The following is a 17218-nucleotide window of genomic DNA, read 5'->3' as shown; positions in this document are numbered from 1 at the left end:
TTTCACTTAGCAACGTGCATTTAAGTTCCCTCCGTCTTTCTGTGTTGCGGTAGCTCATTTCTTTTAGAGTAATACTCCATTGTCTCGACGAACCACAGTTCATTTATCCATTCACCTACTGAAGGATATCTTTGTTATTTCCACTTTTTGGCAATTATGAATAAAGCTCTTACAAACGTCTTGTTCGGGAATTCGTGTGGACAAAAGTTTTGCACTCATTTGAGTAAATATCTAGACACGTGAGTGCTGGATCGTGCAGTAGGAGTCTGTTTAGTTTTGTAAGAGACCTCCCGCCTGTCCTCCTCAGTGGCCGCACCGTGCTGCTCCCCACGAGCCGTGAGGGAGCGTCCCGGCTGCCCCGTGTCCTCGCCAGCATCTGGCGTTGGCAGTGTCCCAGATCTCGGCCGTCCTGTAGGTGAGGGTGTCTCACTGTTGCTTCTGTTCGCATGTCCCTGATGACGTATGATGTGCGGTCTCTTCTCATAACTTTGTTTATTTGCTGTCTGTGTCTTTGGTGAGGTGTCTGTTCATATCTTTAGCCCATTTTTAAATTGGGTTGTTTGTTTTCTTGTTGTGTTTTAAGAGTTCTTTGTTCTGGATACGAGTCCAGATATGTATTCTGCGAATTATTTCCTCCCAGTCTGTGGCCTGTCTTTTTAGATCTCTTAACAGTTCTTCTGCAGGCAAACGTTTTTAATTTTGATGACATCCAGCTTTTCAGTTCTTCCTTTCCTCAGCCATGGGTTGTGCCTTTGGTGTTGTGTCTAAAAGTCATCACCAAACCCAAGGCCACCTAGACATTGTCCCATGTCACTCTCTGTAGGGGTGTTACAGAGCCGCATTCTGCATTTAGGGCTGTGATCCATTTTGAGTCATTTTTACAGAAGAGGTAATTTTTACAAAGTGGACACATCTGTGTGGCCACCACCCACTGCAGGTAGGGCTGGAGAAGCTGGCACAGGGCCCCCCATGGCCCCCTTGTTAACTTCCCCAGGGTAGCTGCTCTATTCAGTGCTGTCACTGTAGGCAGTTGGCTGGCTTTTTAGGACTTAAGATACATTGAATGCACCCTTTTGAATCTAACTTCTGCTCGGCATTCTGTCTGGGAGTCAGCACGGTGCTGTACAGCAGCAGTTGGTCCTTTATCTCAGCTGTGTAGAAGTTCACCGTCTGAGTCCCATGGTATTGATCTGCTCTGGTTCGTAGGCGTCAGATGCTTCCAGCTCTTGGCCCTTTGCCCTCTTGGCGCGTGTGTGCGGTGTTTGTGCTGGGTGTGGCCTGGCAGTGGAATTGTGCCGGAAGCCTCTGTAAATTCGCCAAGCAGTTTCCCCACTAGTTCATACACCCACCATGGTAAGTTTGGTCCAGCAGAGAAAACTGCAGTACCTGGGATGGAAGCTTCTGGAACCCATGGCCTGTGGACCTGGTGGCACCTCACTCACTTGGATTCCAAGCTGCGAGTAGGATCCCTTTCAGGAAGGTTCCGTGAATTTGTGGGGTTTTGGCTTGCCTTGCCCATCCTCCCACCACACGCATGGGCCTTCTCCCCTTCTCCATCCTTCGCTTTCTGGCCTAGGTTTTTGTTTTCTGCCATGTCCTTCGTGATGTTTCGTCAGTGGGGCCTTCCTGTGTGTGAGAGCTGCGGCCCCTGCAGTCGGGGCCAGCCTAGGGCGCCCCTGTGCTGAGCGCCTCCCGGGAGACCACAGGCGTCTGTCCGCACCGTCCAGCCCTGCCTGCCTGGCTTCCTCATGGCTCTGATCCTTCCAGGCCTTCTCCACCAGTCCCAGTCCTGTGTCCCCACCTAGAGAAGTTGGGCCACTGCATTTTGAAATACTTGCTTTAGTTGTTCATCGTTTTTCCTCTGAGTCATTTGAAATTAAGTTGCAGGCTTGGTAACACTACCTCCAAGTACAGCAGTCTGCATTACTTAAAAGCAAGAACGCCCTTCTGTGTACACTCAGCTCTCCTATCCCACTTGGTAAGAATTCCCTGGTCATATTTCCATATTTCCCCATTTTCCCTTGTGTCCACTGGAGCTGCTTTTGCCCTGACACCCAGCTCAGGTCTGTGCGTTGTTTCGGTAATTGTCTCCCCAGTCTCTTTCCCTGTAGAACAGTCCCTGCACTTTTTCCAGCAACAGTGACTTTTTGACAAGGCCACGTGGGTTATCTTGTAGATGCACGTTCTGTGTGCACGGGATTGTTTCCTTAGATGATGGTTGGCCTTTTGTGCTCTGTTCAGGCTCACATATCAGGGCCTGGGGCCCACAGCTCCATCTGGTTCTGAACTTTGGCATGAATGCCTCCTAGCCAGTGCTGTGTACTGTACATGCTTCCCGTAGGAGGCGGGGTCGGGGGTCTTGCTGTGAGGGAGCTAATCTGGTCAGTGGTTTGAGGCACCCACCCCATGCATCTCCAGGGAAGGGAGGGCGTCCCCCTCAGCACTCAGTGCAGAGGTCTTAGGGTCATTCTCTGGCAAAACCTTTCACCTCCTCTCTTAACATCCTTGGCTAAGCTTTGCTCAGATCAGTTATTTAAAAGGTGATTTTTATAATTCTGTCATGTGGTTTCCCTTGAATAGCTGATATTCTTCATAAAAAAAAGTTCCTTTATCAGCCAGGGGTAAACTAACATGTTCTCCAAAAAAACACAGAACAAATGTTTAATACCTTCCCTTTAATTTCCATTTTCAGGGTAAGAAGGTGTAATATTTACTCCAGTAGTGGCAACGGGGGTCTTATGTCTGGTTTTTTGTTTTGTCTTTTAAGTATCACTCTGGTCTCTTAGATTTTCATTGATTAGTTGTGTTATGTTCATTATTACTGTATTTGGAAGCTCTTATTCACCCACGTTTGGTTGGTGGTAGCCCTTCAGGCTGACCAGTGAGTCTGTGGATGCCCTCTGACCCACCTTGGGCACAGCCTGGCTCTCAGGAGTGGCCTGGCACCCAGGCTCCCAGGCGCCCTCTGTTCCTCAGGCGTGGTCCCGCCCTTTGTCCCTGCAGCCTGGGCCCCACATACGTAGTGCTTTTTGGACATCATCATCTGGGGTGCTTTGATTTTATCGTGCATGGATTTTAAATTTTGTCACATGCATTTTCAGCATGTATTGAGATGATTATATAGTTTTTATCCTTCCTTTTGTTAATGTGGTGTGTCCCACTGGTTGATTTACGAATATTGTACCACCCTTGCATCCCTGGAGTAAATACCACCTGGTCGTGATGGATGAGCTTTTTTGCTGTATTTTTGAATTTGGTTTGCTAACTTGAGGATTTCTGCATTTGTGTTCATCACGGATGTTGATCTTAATTTTATTTTTTTGTGGTGTCTTTGCCTGGTTTTGGTATTAGAGAAATGCTGGCCTCGTAGAATGAGTTTGGAAGTATTTCCTCCTCTTCTACTTTTTGGGAATACTTTAAGAAGGATGGGTATTAGGCTTTTAAATGTTTGGTAGAATTCAGCTGTGAAGCCATCTGGTCCTGGACTTTTGTTGGGGGTTTTTGGATTACTGGTCATTGGTCTGTTCAGATTTTCTGTTTCTTCCTGGGTCACTCTTGGAAGATTGTACATTTCTAGGAATTTGTCCATTTCTTCTAGGTTGTCCAGTTTATTGGCATATAATTTTTTATAGAATTCTCTAATAATTCTTTGAATTTTCATGGCGCCAGTTGTAACTTCTCTTTTATTGTTTCTGATTTTATTTGTGTACTCTTTCTTTTTCTTGGTAAGTCTGGCTAGGGGTTTATCTATTTTCTTTATTTTCTCAAAGAACCAGCTCTTGGTTTCACTGATTTTTTTCTATTGTTGTATTCTTCTCTATTTTATTTGTTTCTGCTCTGACCTTTAGTATGTCCCTACTTTTCTAGCTTTAGGCTGTGTTTGTTCTTTTTCTAGTTTCCTTGGTTGTGAGGTTAGACTGTTCATTTGGGATTGTTCCTGTTTCCTAGGTAGGCCTATATTGCTATGTATTTCCCTCTGAGAGCCACTTTTGTGGCATGCCACATATTTTGGACCATTGTGATTCTGTTTTCATTTGTTTCCATGTGTGGTTTGATTTCCTCTTTGATTTGTTCATTCGTCCACTGATTATTTAGAGGCATATTGTTTAGCCTCCATATGTTTGTGGGGTTTTTTTCCTTCATGTAATTGATTTCTAGTTCAAACCATTGTGATCTGAAAAGATACTTGTTATAATTTCAATCTTTTTGAATCCATTGTGGCTCTTTTTGTGTCCTACTGTGTGATCTGTCCTGGAGAATGGTCTGTGGGCACTTGAGAAAAATGAGTATCCAGCTACTTTTGGGTGGAATGTTCTGTATATATCTGGTCTAATGCCTCTGTTCCCTTATTTATTTTCGGTATGGATGATCTATCCATTGATGTAAGTGGGTGTCGAAGTCCTGTAATATGATTTTGTTGCTGTGTGTTTCTCCCTTTAGTTCTGTTAGTATTTGCTTTATATATTTAGGTGCTCTTAAGTTGGGTACATAGGTATTTACAATGGCTGTATCCTCTTGTTGGACCGACCCCTTTATCGTCATGTAATATTCTTCTTTGTCCCTTGTTACTTTCTTTGTTTTGGAATCTATTTTGCCTGATAGAAGTCCCACTACTCCTGCTTTTTTCTCCCTGTTACTTGCATAAAATATCTTTTTTCCTCCCTTCACTTTCAGTCTGTGTCTGTCTTTTGGTCTGAGACTTATGCTCCTGTAGGCAGCATAAAGATAGGTTTGTTTCTTTATCCATTCTGCCACCCTGTGTCTTTTGATTGGGGTGTTTAGTCCAGTTACATTTAAGGTAATTATTGAAAGGTATTTACTTACTGCCATTTTGATTGATTGTTTTCTGGTTGTGTTTGTAATTTCTCTTGATTCCTTTCTTCCTCTCTTATATATACCCTTCTCTTATTATTTGGCGGTTTTCTTTAGAGTTCTGCTTGGATTTCTTTAAAAAAAATTTTTGTGTGTGTTTTTTGTGTGTGATCGGATTGAGGTTTGTGATTACCGTAAGGTTCATAGATAGTTTCCTAAATATAAAACAGTCTAGATTAAGTTGACAGTCGCTCTATTTCAAACACATTCTAAAAGCACTTTTTTTTTTCTTCTTCCTCCTCCACACTTTATGTGTAAGATGTCATTATCTACATATTTTGTGTATCCCTTAACTAGTTTTGTGTGTAGTTGAGTTTACTACCTTTGTTTTTTTTAAATTCACAATTGCTTGGTAAGTAATTAGTCTTACTACCTTTACTGTAGGTTTATTTTCACTGATGAAAAATATTTAGACTTTAGAACATTTCCATCTACAGAAGTCTCTCTAACATATCCTGTAAGGCTGGTTTAGTGGTGGTGAATTCTTTTGGCCTTTGCTTATCTTGGAAATTTCTAATCTCTTCTGCAGTTCTGAGTGATAACCTTGCTGGGTAGAGAATTCTTGGTTGTGGGCTCTTCCCTTTCAGTACATTAAGTGTTGCATGCACTCCCTTCTCCTGGGAAGTTTCTGCTGAGAAATCTGCTGATAGCCTTATGGAGTTTTCCTGCCACGTAACTGCCTCTCTTTTGCTGTTCTAAGATTCTTTCTTTATCTTTAATCGTTTCTGTTTCAATCACTGTATGTCTTGTGTTGCCTTCTTGGGGTTCCTCTTGTTGGGGACTCTTTGCACTCCCAGGACCTGGATGTCTATTTCCTTCCCCACATTGGGGAAGTTTTCAGCTATTATTTCTTCAGACTTTCTACTCCTTCTGGGGCCCCTAATATGTGAATATTGTTTCATTTGGAGTTGTCACACAGCTCTTAGCATCTCCTCATTTTTAGAAATTGTATTTTCTCTCTTTTCCTCAGCTTGGTTACTCCGCTGTTCTTTATCTCCCATCACACTGATTCTTTTCTCTGCTTCCAGCAGTCTGCTATTCATTCCCTTCACTGTATTTTTCATTTCAGTTACTGTATTCTTCAGCTCTGAGAGGCTTTTTTTCATGTTTCTCTCTCTTTGTTGAAGTTCTCACTGAGATCATCAATTCTTTTCCCCACTTCATTGAGCATCTTTATGACTGTTACTTTGAATTCTTTATCAGGAAGATTGCTAATCTCTATTTCATTTAGTCCTTTTGCCAGTGTTTTATTTTGTTATTTTATTTGGAACGTATTCCTCTTTCTCCTCATTTTGTCTGTGTTTCTGCCTTTGTATTAGACAGATCTGTTATCGTGGTCTCGAAAGTAATGGCTTTATGAAGTGGGCGTTCTGTGGTGCCCAGAAGCTCAGACCCTGTGCTGAGCTGTGGCTGTTTTTGGTGGGTTGTGGCTGGGGCCCACCTGTCTGCCTTTCTACCAGCAATGGCTGATTCCCCAGCTTGCCCCTCTGTGCCCTCTGTGTGATATGAGGCACTTTTACTGGGATCTTTGTGGGCAGGGCCATTTTCTGCCTGCTGGTCAGCAGTGGTGGCCCCTGGTGGGCACACCGTGGGGCGCTGGGGTTGAGCCAGTGGGGCAGGAGTAGAGCTTAGAGCCGCCTCCCACAGGCGTCTGGGCCGAGTGGGCTGGACAAGATGGGTGTGCAAGGAAGTACCTCTGTTTGGCTGAGCTGCCAGGGAGGGAGATGGAGCATTTTGGAGCTGGTTCCTCCAAGTACCCAACCAGCTGGGCCGAGGGAGGGCTGGGGAGGTATTGTCCCCCCCATCCCTTCTCCTCAGAGAGAGCTCCCTCCAACCTCCACCCATCTGTCACACTTCCCACCACCGGTACATCGTTCACACTGCCGCCTCAGTGTTGGTTCTCAGCAGGACCAACCAAGTGTGCCTGTCCTGCACAACTGACGGGGTCTCAGCCCCCCAGAGTGCCCCAGCTCTCCCTGCCGTCCGGCCCCGTTAATCCCCAGAGCCCAGGGCAGTGTGTGTTTGTGTACGCAGAGCAGATCTCCAGGGCCAGGTGTGCAGAGTTCCTGGGTCCTCATCCCCTCCCTGCTTCACTCCTCGCCCTCCTGCTTGTGGGCCGGGATGGGGGAAGGGCTCGGGTCCCGAGCGACCGTGGTCTGCTACTTCCGCCTTCTCAGTGGTCCTCTTGTCTCCTGGTCTGCTGTGCAGCCCTCAGGTCATTCCCAGGGTCAGCTGTACCTGCCGTAGTTGCCTCCCCGGTGCGTATGTGGGAGGAGGCTCTTGCTTTGCCCTCCTACTCCACTGTCTTTTCACTGTGAATTCACCAAAAATTGTGGTTCCTAACAATATATTTACTTACTTATTTTTCCCTACATCCTTTATAATATGTTTTCTGCACTACTAATGGTAATAGTGACACATTGATGAAAGTTCAGATTCCTTTGTGTTCTTGTCTTGGGCTAATTAGTTAGTTTATGTGACCCACAAGCTCTTGAAATCATTCCTTTCTCTATGGAGTTATGCTACCAAATTTGATGTTTAGTCAGATTGACTTGTTTTCATTTTTTTCAATTTTATGTTTGTTTTCTTCCTTTCTGATTTAAGTTTTTGGAATATTTACATGGCTCAAAATAGAAAACTACTCAAAATAGTCAAATTTGCACACACGGCTCCCTTTGACCTTCTTCCCCACCCAGCTCAGCCTCTGGGAGGTAACTGGGATTTCAATCTCTGGCTTCTGCTTCTAGCGTTTAAAAAAATAAGCAAATATGAATATTTTTATTTCTCCTTTTTTTCTTATTCAATAGTAGCCTACTAAATACCCCCTCTTTTACCTTGCTTTTCTCAGTTAGCATCATAGCCTGAGTGTATTCCATGTGGAAATCACCTGTGTTGTTTTCACAGCAAATTGGGCACATGTCCTGTGATTTATTCAGGCAGTCTCCTACTGATGGATGTTTGGGGTGTTTCCAGGGTTTTGATATTTCCGATACTGCAGCAACGAGGAACCTCATGTTTCTGGTGGTCTCTGTGTGTTTTTAGGGCAGATTTCTGGAAGTAGGATTATAGGGTCAAAGTCTTTGCTGCTGTTGGTAGACGGTGCCGACGTCCCCAGTGTTGGCCTGTGACCTTTCTGCACTCCATTGGCAAAGTATGGGGCTGGCTGTTACCTCAGGGCCTTGCCCACGAAATGGGTTGTTAAACTTTGGGATTTTTACAGTTTGATTGACGTGAGATGGATTGTAGTGAAGTTTTTATTTGTATTTCTCTTACAATGAGTAAAGTTGGGCATCATTTATATTTGTCTTTATCTGCAAACTTATATTCATAAACTTTTTCCATTTTCCTATCAGATTTTTTGTCTATTTTGTCCTCTGTTTTGGGAACTCTAGATATCAGGGAGAGTAACTGTTGCCTGTGATATAAATCACAAATATGCTCTCCCGTTTTGTCATTGGTTTTTCACTTTGCTTGTGGTGGGCTTTGCTGTGTGAAAGTTTTATTTTTATGTGGTCTAGTGGGTCAGTCTTTCCTAATTTATTGCTTTGAGTTCTTGGGTCATAGACACAAAGGCTTTCTCCTCTTCCAGCTCATAAAGACGCTTGTAGGTTTCATTTTTTACATTAGATTTCTGTGCTGTTTGCAGTTTATCCCACTATGTGATGGGAGGTATGGATCCAATTCTATCTTTTTTTTCAAATGTCCATCCAGTTGACCCAGTGCCATTTACTAAAATGTCCATCTTCTCCAGTAGCTTGAGAGCCGCCCTTATCATATACCAAACATGTTTTATTACTCAAGTTTATTTATGGATTTTTTATTTTGTTACATTAGGCCAGAGGTTGACAAACTGATTTCTGTTCAGGGCCAGCTAGTAAATATTATAGATTTTCTGGGTCACATATGATCTCTGTGGAATTTTCTTCTTCTTTTTCTTTTCTTTTTTTTTTTAATCTTCTTTGTTATTTTACTAATTTGTTTTGAGTTACTTAATTCACTTAATTTTTTTGCTTTTATGGACATAAAATATTTTAGGCTATGAATTTTCCTTTGATTACTGCTTTATGTTTTGGTTATTCTGATGAGAGTATTTTCATTATTATTTTCTAGGAAATATGTTTTGGTCATATTTATTTTCCTTTGACAGAATTATTTAAGAGTAAGTTGTAAATTTAAAAATTCTCTATGATTTCTAGTTTGTTGCATTGTGATCAGGAAGTTTTTTTGTATTATTTCTACTTTATAGAACTTAATTAGGGTTTCCTGGTGACCTAATATACAGTCAATTTTCATTAATGTTCCAGACACACTTGAAAAGATGTATTCTCTGTTATTGGGGTACAGTGTTACATGTGGCATATGTTCTACCTTCCAGATTACCTGGCCTGGTCTTCTACACCCTTACTTACTTATTGTCCATTTGACCTACCTTGAAAGGAAAGTGGGTAGTTGTTCTCTACTATGACTGTGTTTTCGTTTGTTTCTCTTTGCATCCCTAGAGTTCTGCTTTATTTGGTATGTAAATATTCATAGCTGCTGTATGTTCATGAGTTGTAGATTATAGTATTATAAAGTCTCCATCCTCTGAGATGGGAATTATGGGAATTGTGGATGTCTTCACAGAGAAGGAGGGGGTTTTTGTGAGTCTTGACGGAGAGCTACAGATTGAAAAGAGGGACAGGCCACGACTCCAGGCAGAGGAGAAACACTCACCAGACTTGAAAACGGGAGTAGGGCTGGACTCAGGCAGTCAGAATCCCAGATCGCCAGGGAATGGTATTTGTGAAGGGGGCAAGAGGTAAGCTTGGGAGCCTAAGGAGACCCCAGGAGAGGTGCCACTGCCCCCGGGAGTCTGTCTCGGTTGAGTTGGTGGTCAGCACCATTGCAGACTTTGGAGTGAGGTGGAGATGGGGCAGGTGTCCGTTCCTGGGTGCTTTGGCAGCACCATGGGGTGGGCTGTGGGGTGCTCAGAGCTCAGGTGAGGAGCCATTGCTGAGCCAGACAGGAAAGGAGGAAGTCGAACCTGCTGTGAGGAAGAATCAAGGTTCCAGCACAAGAGACTGCAGCTGCACCCAGACCAGGATGGCCCCGCACCGCACGTGCCTTCCCCGGAGCACGTAACGCGCCGCCGGCTCTGCGCTGCGTGTGTCCCCCTGAGACCACGAACTCCATCAGGACGGGACCCCTGTCTGCCCTGTTCTCCCATGTTGCCCTCTGCAGGTCCTGGCGTGCGGTTGGGGGCAGTAATTATTCACTGAGTGTGGTCGTATTAATGGTTGTATTGAGAGGACCTGGCAGCCGATGGGAATGCAGTGATGAGTGGTGGGAGGAGCCAGCCTAGCCAGGGCGTCGGGAGATGCTTGCAGGGAAGCAGTTAGGGGACCCCTGGAGGAGCTGGCGGGGACACACTGCATTCAGGGGGCCAGTAGGACTGTGGGTGGGGAGCCCAGTGCTGGTGGGTCTGTGAGCCTGGGAGACGCTGGATGCAGGGTGCTGGGAGAGCTCTGGGAAGGTGTCTGTAGGCGTCAGTTGAGCATTTGGCCCACAAAGCCCAGATCCCGCCTGCCTCTTGGAGCCAGAGGCATGACCAGCGAGGAGACCTGTGCCTGAGCTGCTCCTTCCCCTGCAGCCCGGCTGGGCCCTGCGGGTGGGAGTGGTGGGTCAGTGTGCCCCTGGGCCTCTGCCGACAGGCCTTTGTCCCAGCCCCTACCGAGCCCCTGGGGAGCCAGCCTTGCTAGGGAGGTGTCATGGGACTGACCAGAGGCCAGTTTACAAAGCTGGCCCAGGTGCGAGGGTGGGGCCGGGCTGGCCTCCACTGGCCCCGTGACTTGGTCGGGTCGCCGGGAGATGTGATACCTGGGCCGGGCCTGCCCCTGCAGCGGCATCACCAGCCCCTCTCTTGGCCTTTGTCCTGACTCCTTACTGCCCCTCCGCCCTGTGAGATGTCCTGGGAGCTCTCCTCCTGTGGCCTGGCCAAAGCCAGGCCTGAGCTGCTGGTGCTCCACTCCCCGTGAGCCCAGCGGGGGCCTCCCCGGAGCCCCCTAGCAACCCCTGCTGTGTTCCGTCCTCACCCAACGCACTGCTTCCCCTGAAAACGCTGCCCTGGTCTTATGAGCGCTGCGGACATTGCCATATGGGCAGCCTTGGAGCCAGGTGGCTGGTGGTGGGTGCAGGTCTGAGCCTGGCCTGAGGAAACGTCAGCCCCTCCCTGCCCAGAGTTAGTGTTCTGCTCAGGGGGGCTTCCTAAGTATGTCACAGTATTGATAGAAAGGGGACACGTGTTTGGAATATGTTCCCTGCACATTGACTAATGGTGATTCCAGTGGCATTTTTGTCAGTCTAGAATTAATGATGATGCCACCTTGGGAATTTGAAGGCAGAGGCTGCCCTCTGGTTCCATGTCATAGTAGGAAGTCTGATAGCCAGGAGTGCCCTGTCGGTAAGGCCGATGCTCCCCACAGGCTGGTGCCGTGGCATCCCAGTGCAGGCGCAAGGAGTTCCTGAGCAGCGTTGCTGAGCTCAGTCTCGGTGTGAGCTCTGCATGTGTGCGTGTGTGACTATGCAGACTACGCTCCTTCTGAAATCCTGCGTGTGCACAGTAGCGACTTTCCTGGGCAGCCCCAGCAGGGCGTCTGTCCCTGGCCAGCATAGGCTGTTTCCCAAGGACCTAGTGAGAACCATAAATCTTATTTTGGGAGGATTTTATACTATGTATTGGTTAGAAATGTAGTCTTCTGAATGTGACTTTTCATTTTGTTAATTTGGATATTTTATGATGTTTTGATGAATGTGTTTATTAAACTGTAGCTATGATGGAAGCAGAAATTAGTAATAATGACCGACCAGAGGTCTCTTCAAAGTGTAAAGATGATAAATGACTCCAATTACTTTTGGACTCATTTGGGGCCTCTTCAAACAGGTTCTGCTGGCTTTCAACTGAAGTACCTGGTGGATCCTGGATTCCTGAAGCCCGGAGAGCAGCGCTGGTTCGCCCGCTACCTGGCAGCGCAGACCCTACAGATCGACGTGTGGGATGGGGATTCGCTGCTTCTCATCGGGTCTGCAGCCGTCCCGATGAAGGTAGTTTTTCTGTAGGCCAATCGGTCAGCTGGCATGGCCCCCTGAGGAGGTCTGTCTGCTGGGGGTTCATTGTCCAGTGCTGGACTGACTTCTGTGTTCAAAATTTAAAAACACCTCTGAGTTCTTTCCCCCAAAGGAAAAGATTTTCACAAAAATCTAAATTATATAACGCTAATGCTAGGTTATCTTTAATCAACTACCAGTTCCTCCTATAAACTGGCCTTCTAGGTAATGTCACCTTTGCTTACACTGATGTAAGTTCTCCGGGGGCAGCCCCAGGTCTGCTCGATACCACGGGTCTGGCCCATCAGAGGATGCCTACAGCCTGGAGGGAAGGGGTGTGTGACTGGGTGGTGTGTGGAAATGCCACCTGATGCCTGGTATAGTTAATTGAATTGTGCTTTTCTAATTCTAATTAGAATTGGAATCTAACTGTGCGGTCCATTCTGCTCATTTACTGAAGCCTAAATGCAGGTGTTCGGTCACTATTCTTCCCTGGGTTCACCACAACCCCAGCGGGTCACCACGGGGTTACGCAGCAGCCTGCAGCCTGATGTCCGGAGCCTGCTCCTTCCAGCACGCAGCAGGGGTGGGGGAGGATCCGGCTCTGTGAGGCAGTCCCTGAGTTTCTCTTAGGCTCTGCATGGTCCTTTAATCCCGTGGGGCTGTTTTCCAGCCTTGCCCCTGCAGCAGCCAGCGTGGTCCCCGAGATCTACAGCTCTTGCCCATCAGTGCCCCTTCCCCATGACAAGCCATGGTGTCCTGGCTGCACAGGATTCCCTGACACCATGTGCCTCTTCTCTGGGGCACTACCCGCTCCCCATGCCCTCCCTCTGAAGGCTGACCCCACCGCACCATTTCTGTGACCCCCATGCCCCAGGACTCTGTGCATCCCTGAGGTCACATCCCCACGGGAGTGGGAGGAATTGCCGGGCACTGCACATGGAGCACTGGGCGGCCTCCACACGCTCTGAGGACTCAGCACATTCTCCTCCTTCCTCCTGGTCCCTTAGTCCCTGTGGGGGTCAGGTGCTTGTCTGCCTCTCACACTGGCCACTGATGTCCAGGAGGGTGGGAATGGGATCACCGCTGTCCCATTCCTAGCAGATCCTATCCCTCGTGGGCACTGTATGGCTGAGAATGAGCAAACGGAGAGAGGGAAGGATGCAGCGGGTGGACAGATGGGGGAGGGATGCGGCGGGTGGACAGGGAGGGGGGATGCGGCGGGTGGACAGATGGGGGAGGGATGCGGAGGGTGGACAGATGGGGGAGGGATGCGGCGGGTGGACAGATGGGGGAGGGATGCGGAGGGTGGACAGATGGGGGAGGGATGCGGTGGGTGGACAGATGGGGGAGGTATGCGGAGGGTGGACAGATGGGGGAGGGATGCGGCGGGTGGACAGGGAGGGGGGATGCGGTAGGTGGACAGGGAGGGGGATGCAGTGGGTGGACAGATGGGGGAGGGATGTGGCGGGTGGACAGATGGGGGAGGGATGCTATGGGTGGACAGGGAGGGGGATGTGGTGGGTGGACAGGGAGGGGGGATGCGGCGGGTGGACAGATGGGGGAGGGATGCGATGGGTGGACAGGGAGGGGGATGTGGTGGGTGGACAGGGAGGGGGGATGCGGCGGGTGGACAGATGGGGGAGGGATGCTATGGGTGGACAGGGAGGGGGATGTGGTGGGTGGACAGGGAGGGGGGATGCGGCGGGTGGACAGATGGGGGAGGGATGCGATGGGTGGACAGGGAGGGGGATGCGGTGGGTGGACAGGGAGGGGGGATGCGGTGGGTGGATGGAGGGTGAGGAGGGATGCCCGAGGCAGTGCTGGGGGCTCTAGAGGGGCAGAGAGGAGCCCCCTGTGGACTTTGGGACCTAGTGACCCCCACTTTCTCCCCAGTAGAGTCCTCAGGTCTCTGTGTGCTGTCACTTGGAGATAGAGTCATTCCACCTTTTCCTCCAGGAAGAACCCCTCGAACAAATACTATTATTAGTTTATTGATGCAGACTTGGATAAATTAAAATTTAATTTTACATTTAAAAATCATGAACTGTAAAATGTATAAAGAAAAGATGGAAAATGTAGATAGGAAAAGCTGCCCCTGTAGCCCAGGCCCTGAGAGGGATTGCGAGGGGTCAGGTGCCATGCAGCCTCTGATGTTTCCTGAGATGCGGTGTCGCTGCTCCCCTGTCCCCGGGGCCGGGCGCTGCAGCCGGTTCCCATAGAATCGTAGCAGTGCCGTCTTGGAGTCCTGTTTTGCCCTCACTTTAGCTCCTCTCCTGGGTGCGGACAGTGCCCGCATTGCCGGGGTAATAGTGACACTTGCTATCCTCCGAATCCACCCGAATCCTCCTCTACCTCATCGAAGGGCCCTCAGCCCAGCACTGAGGCCGCTCTGCTATTGTTCTCACGTCTAGCTGGGAAACCGAGGCCGCGGTCATGCTGACAGGGGCAGGGCCTGGCTTTCAGCCCGGTTCTGACTTGAAAGCCTGTGCTTTCTACGTTTCGCTCTCCCCAAAGGAGAACTTAGAGGCAGTGTTTCTGAGTCAGAGGAGTGCAGGCATGACCCGGGCGCACAGCTGGTGGGCACGTGGGCCAGGGAGCCCAGCAAGGCGCCCTCCCTGCTGCATTGCCAGGCCCTCACAGCCTTGCCCCGAGGCTCCCAGACTGAGCGTGTCTGTGTTGAGTAGATACTGTGGACAAGCACTGCTGAGCTGAAGCATCTGGAAGCCCCCAGAGCCACGAGGGAGGGGGCGGAGCTAGGCGCCTCCACTCCTAGAGGTGGCACTTGTGCTGCTGAGGAAGTGCAGGAATTCCAGAGCCAGGACCCTGGTCTGGCCCCACACGCCTGCTTATGCATGAGAAGTGCCAGTCGGCTTCCCAAGACCTCATGGGCGGGGGTCCCAGCTGGGCCTGGAGGGGGCCATGGTCGCCCTACCAGTGCAGGCCTCACTAGCCCCTGGTCCCAGGCAGAGGAGTGAGGGCTGAAACTCGGTCAGCAGAGGAATCCGCGCTTGGGAGGGCCCTGGTGCTGCCCAGATCTGCCCTCACCCGGCCCTGCCATCCTGGGCCCGTGTGGATCCTTGAGCTCTGGCTGCAGCCGCCGCATGGGCCTCCTCTGACCTCTGGACCATCTTCCCACCCTGTGAAGCCCACTGCTTCTGGTCCTGAGGGGTGGGAGCTCTGCGCTCTGCACCCTGGCCCTGGTGTGCTCCCCAGGCCTCCTGCCTGCAGGAGCATCTTCGTGCTGAAAGTTCTGGCTCACTCCTCCTCCTGGGAGCCCTCGGTGACCCTGAGAGGGGGTTTGCTCTGTGTCTGCGCCTCTTTCTGTTGCTCTGTCCTGCCCTCCCCGTGGAGGGTCCTTCAGGAGTGGGGGCTGCCAGGCCCATCTGTACATCCCTGGTGTTTGCTCAGCGGGTGGTCAGGTTGTACGTGATTAAAGAATTAGTAGAAAAGACCCAATGGCAGGACTCAGGTTCCCAGAAGAGGGTGGGCCCTGCTTTGGCTGCCCTCTGATCGGCGCTCTCTCCTCCGCAGCATCTCCTCCGCCAGGGGCGGCCAGCCGTGCAGGTCTCATATGAGCTCGAGGTCGTGGCTACTGAGTATGAGCAGGACACAATGGTGCTGAGTGGAGATGTGACCCCATTTGGCAGTGTCAAGCCCATCGGCGTGTACACGGTGGTGAAGGGCCGGTTGCACCTGACCTTGGCCAATGTGGGTAAGAGTTCCCAGCAGCTTTGCCTGGCCTCACGCATTTCTTAGGCAGCTCATCCTCCTTTGTGGACAGTGACCTCTCTCGGGGCAGTGGCCCTGTTGTGGGCATCATACGGTCAGTAGGGACTCAGAAAAACTTATTAGCTTGACCACTGAGCGCCTGCCCTTAATCACTGAGTGCCTGCCCCTGGCCACTGAGCGCCTGCCCTGACCGCTGACCATCTGCTCCCGGCCACTGAGCGTCTGCCTCTGGCCACCGAGCGCCTGCCTCTGACCACTGAGCGCCTGCCTCTGACCACTGAGCCTGCCCTTACTGCTGAGCATCTGCTCCCGGCCACTGAGTGTCTGCCTCTGGCCACTGAGCGCCTGCCTCTGACCACTGAGCGCCTGCCTCTGACCACTGAGCGCCTGCCCTGACCGCTGACCATCTGCCCCTGGCCACTGAGCGCCTGCCCTGACCGCTGACCATCTGCTCCCGGCCGCTGAGCGCCTGCCTCTGACCACTGAGCCTGCCCTTAACCACTGACCTGTTCTGGTGCCAGTTGTTTGGTGTTCCGGGGCCTGGGGTTCTGAGTCATCTTGATATTGTCCACATCCTTATTCTTGGGGTGATCCACAGGGCATCTCCGTTACAGTTTTCAAAGTGACTGTCTCCAGGAGAGATTGTCATCTGGAGTTCCAGCCCCCAGAGCTGTCTGGCTGTTGAAGAGAGGAAAGAGAGACAAATACCCCCGATCCTCATGCAGCTCGGGGATGGGGGGCAGATAGGAGCTCCTCTGGCTCCCAGCACTTTGTGCAGCAGATGGTGTCCCGAGAGCGGAGCGAGGCCCTGGCTGTCCTTCCCCATACCGGGTGGGCAGGAGTTTGGGCTGGGTGTGGCCAGGATGGTCCTGCCTGGACTTGTGCAGGTCCAGCTGAGGCCCATTGGACAGGGCATGCCTGCCTGTACCTGCCTTGGGGCGGAGGGCCAGAGTGGGCTCCTGTGGAGCTGGTGACCAGCTCATTTAATCTCCCTTCTGGAGATGGTGGAAGGATTGCAGATCTTTCCAGGCAAAATTGAAAGCGGGTCTAAACCAAGCTGTTTGAGGTTTCTGGGGCTGTATACATCTAGCTGGGACTCAGACCTCTCTGTCTTACCGGGGAATTTTCCATCCCTCAAAACCCAGCCTGCTTTGAAAGCCTCAAGCCCTGCGGGCCCCACTCACCTGAGCGGCAGCACAGGGGCGGGCAGGGCTGGGCAGGGCAGCAGCAGCAGGGGCGGGCGCGCTGCCCACCTTGAGCCGCTTTGAAGTTTCTGCCTCCTTGTTTACAAATGTAGGATCCGAGGCAGCCTTGAAAACAGACAGTATGGAAACAGCAAAACTCAATTAGACGCTGAGAAATAAATGAGCCACATGTGAGCAGCAGACATTACTCAACAGTTCATATGACTGAGGGGGCAGCAAGAAGCATTCTCCTCCCGATATTGTGCTGGTTATTTTTATATTCAATTCAGCAGCCCGCAAATGTGCAGTGACTCCAGGTTTTAAAATCTTATCTTCAGAAGAAAGAT

At 49.9% G+C, this 17218-nt stretch overlaps 1 protein-coding gene across 17 annotated transcripts in view; it reads left to right on the top strand.

Annotated features, from left to right (window-relative positions):
* The window catches only part of NPHP4 (nephrocystin 4), a 127541-nt gene that overhangs the window by 89388 nt on the left and 20935 nt on the right, over window positions 1–17218 (top strand). For all 17 annotated transcript variants that reach the window (XR_012129944.1, XM_073233095.1, XM_073233099.1 and 14 more), the window contains 2 exons: window positions 11792–11952; window positions 15490–15670. Coding sequence is in view for 16 of the 17 variants with exons in the window: in XM_073233095.1 (XP_073089196.1) it covers window positions 11792–11952; window positions 15490–15670 (342 nt within the window). In the remaining variant the exon portion in view is untranslated. The remainder of the gene's footprint in view (window positions 1–11791; window positions 11953–15489; window positions 15671–17218) is intronic.

The sequence above is a fragment of the Manis javanica genome, chromosome 4, assembly GCF_040802235.1.
Source record: "Manis javanica isolate MJ-LG chromosome 4, MJ_LKY, whole genome shotgun sequence".
Classification (NCBI taxonomy): Eukaryota; Metazoa; Chordata; class Mammalia; order Pholidota; family Manidae; genus Manis; species Manis javanica.
Note: the sequence above shows the minus strand (reverse complement) of the source record. Positions and strands in the feature narration are given on the sequence as shown.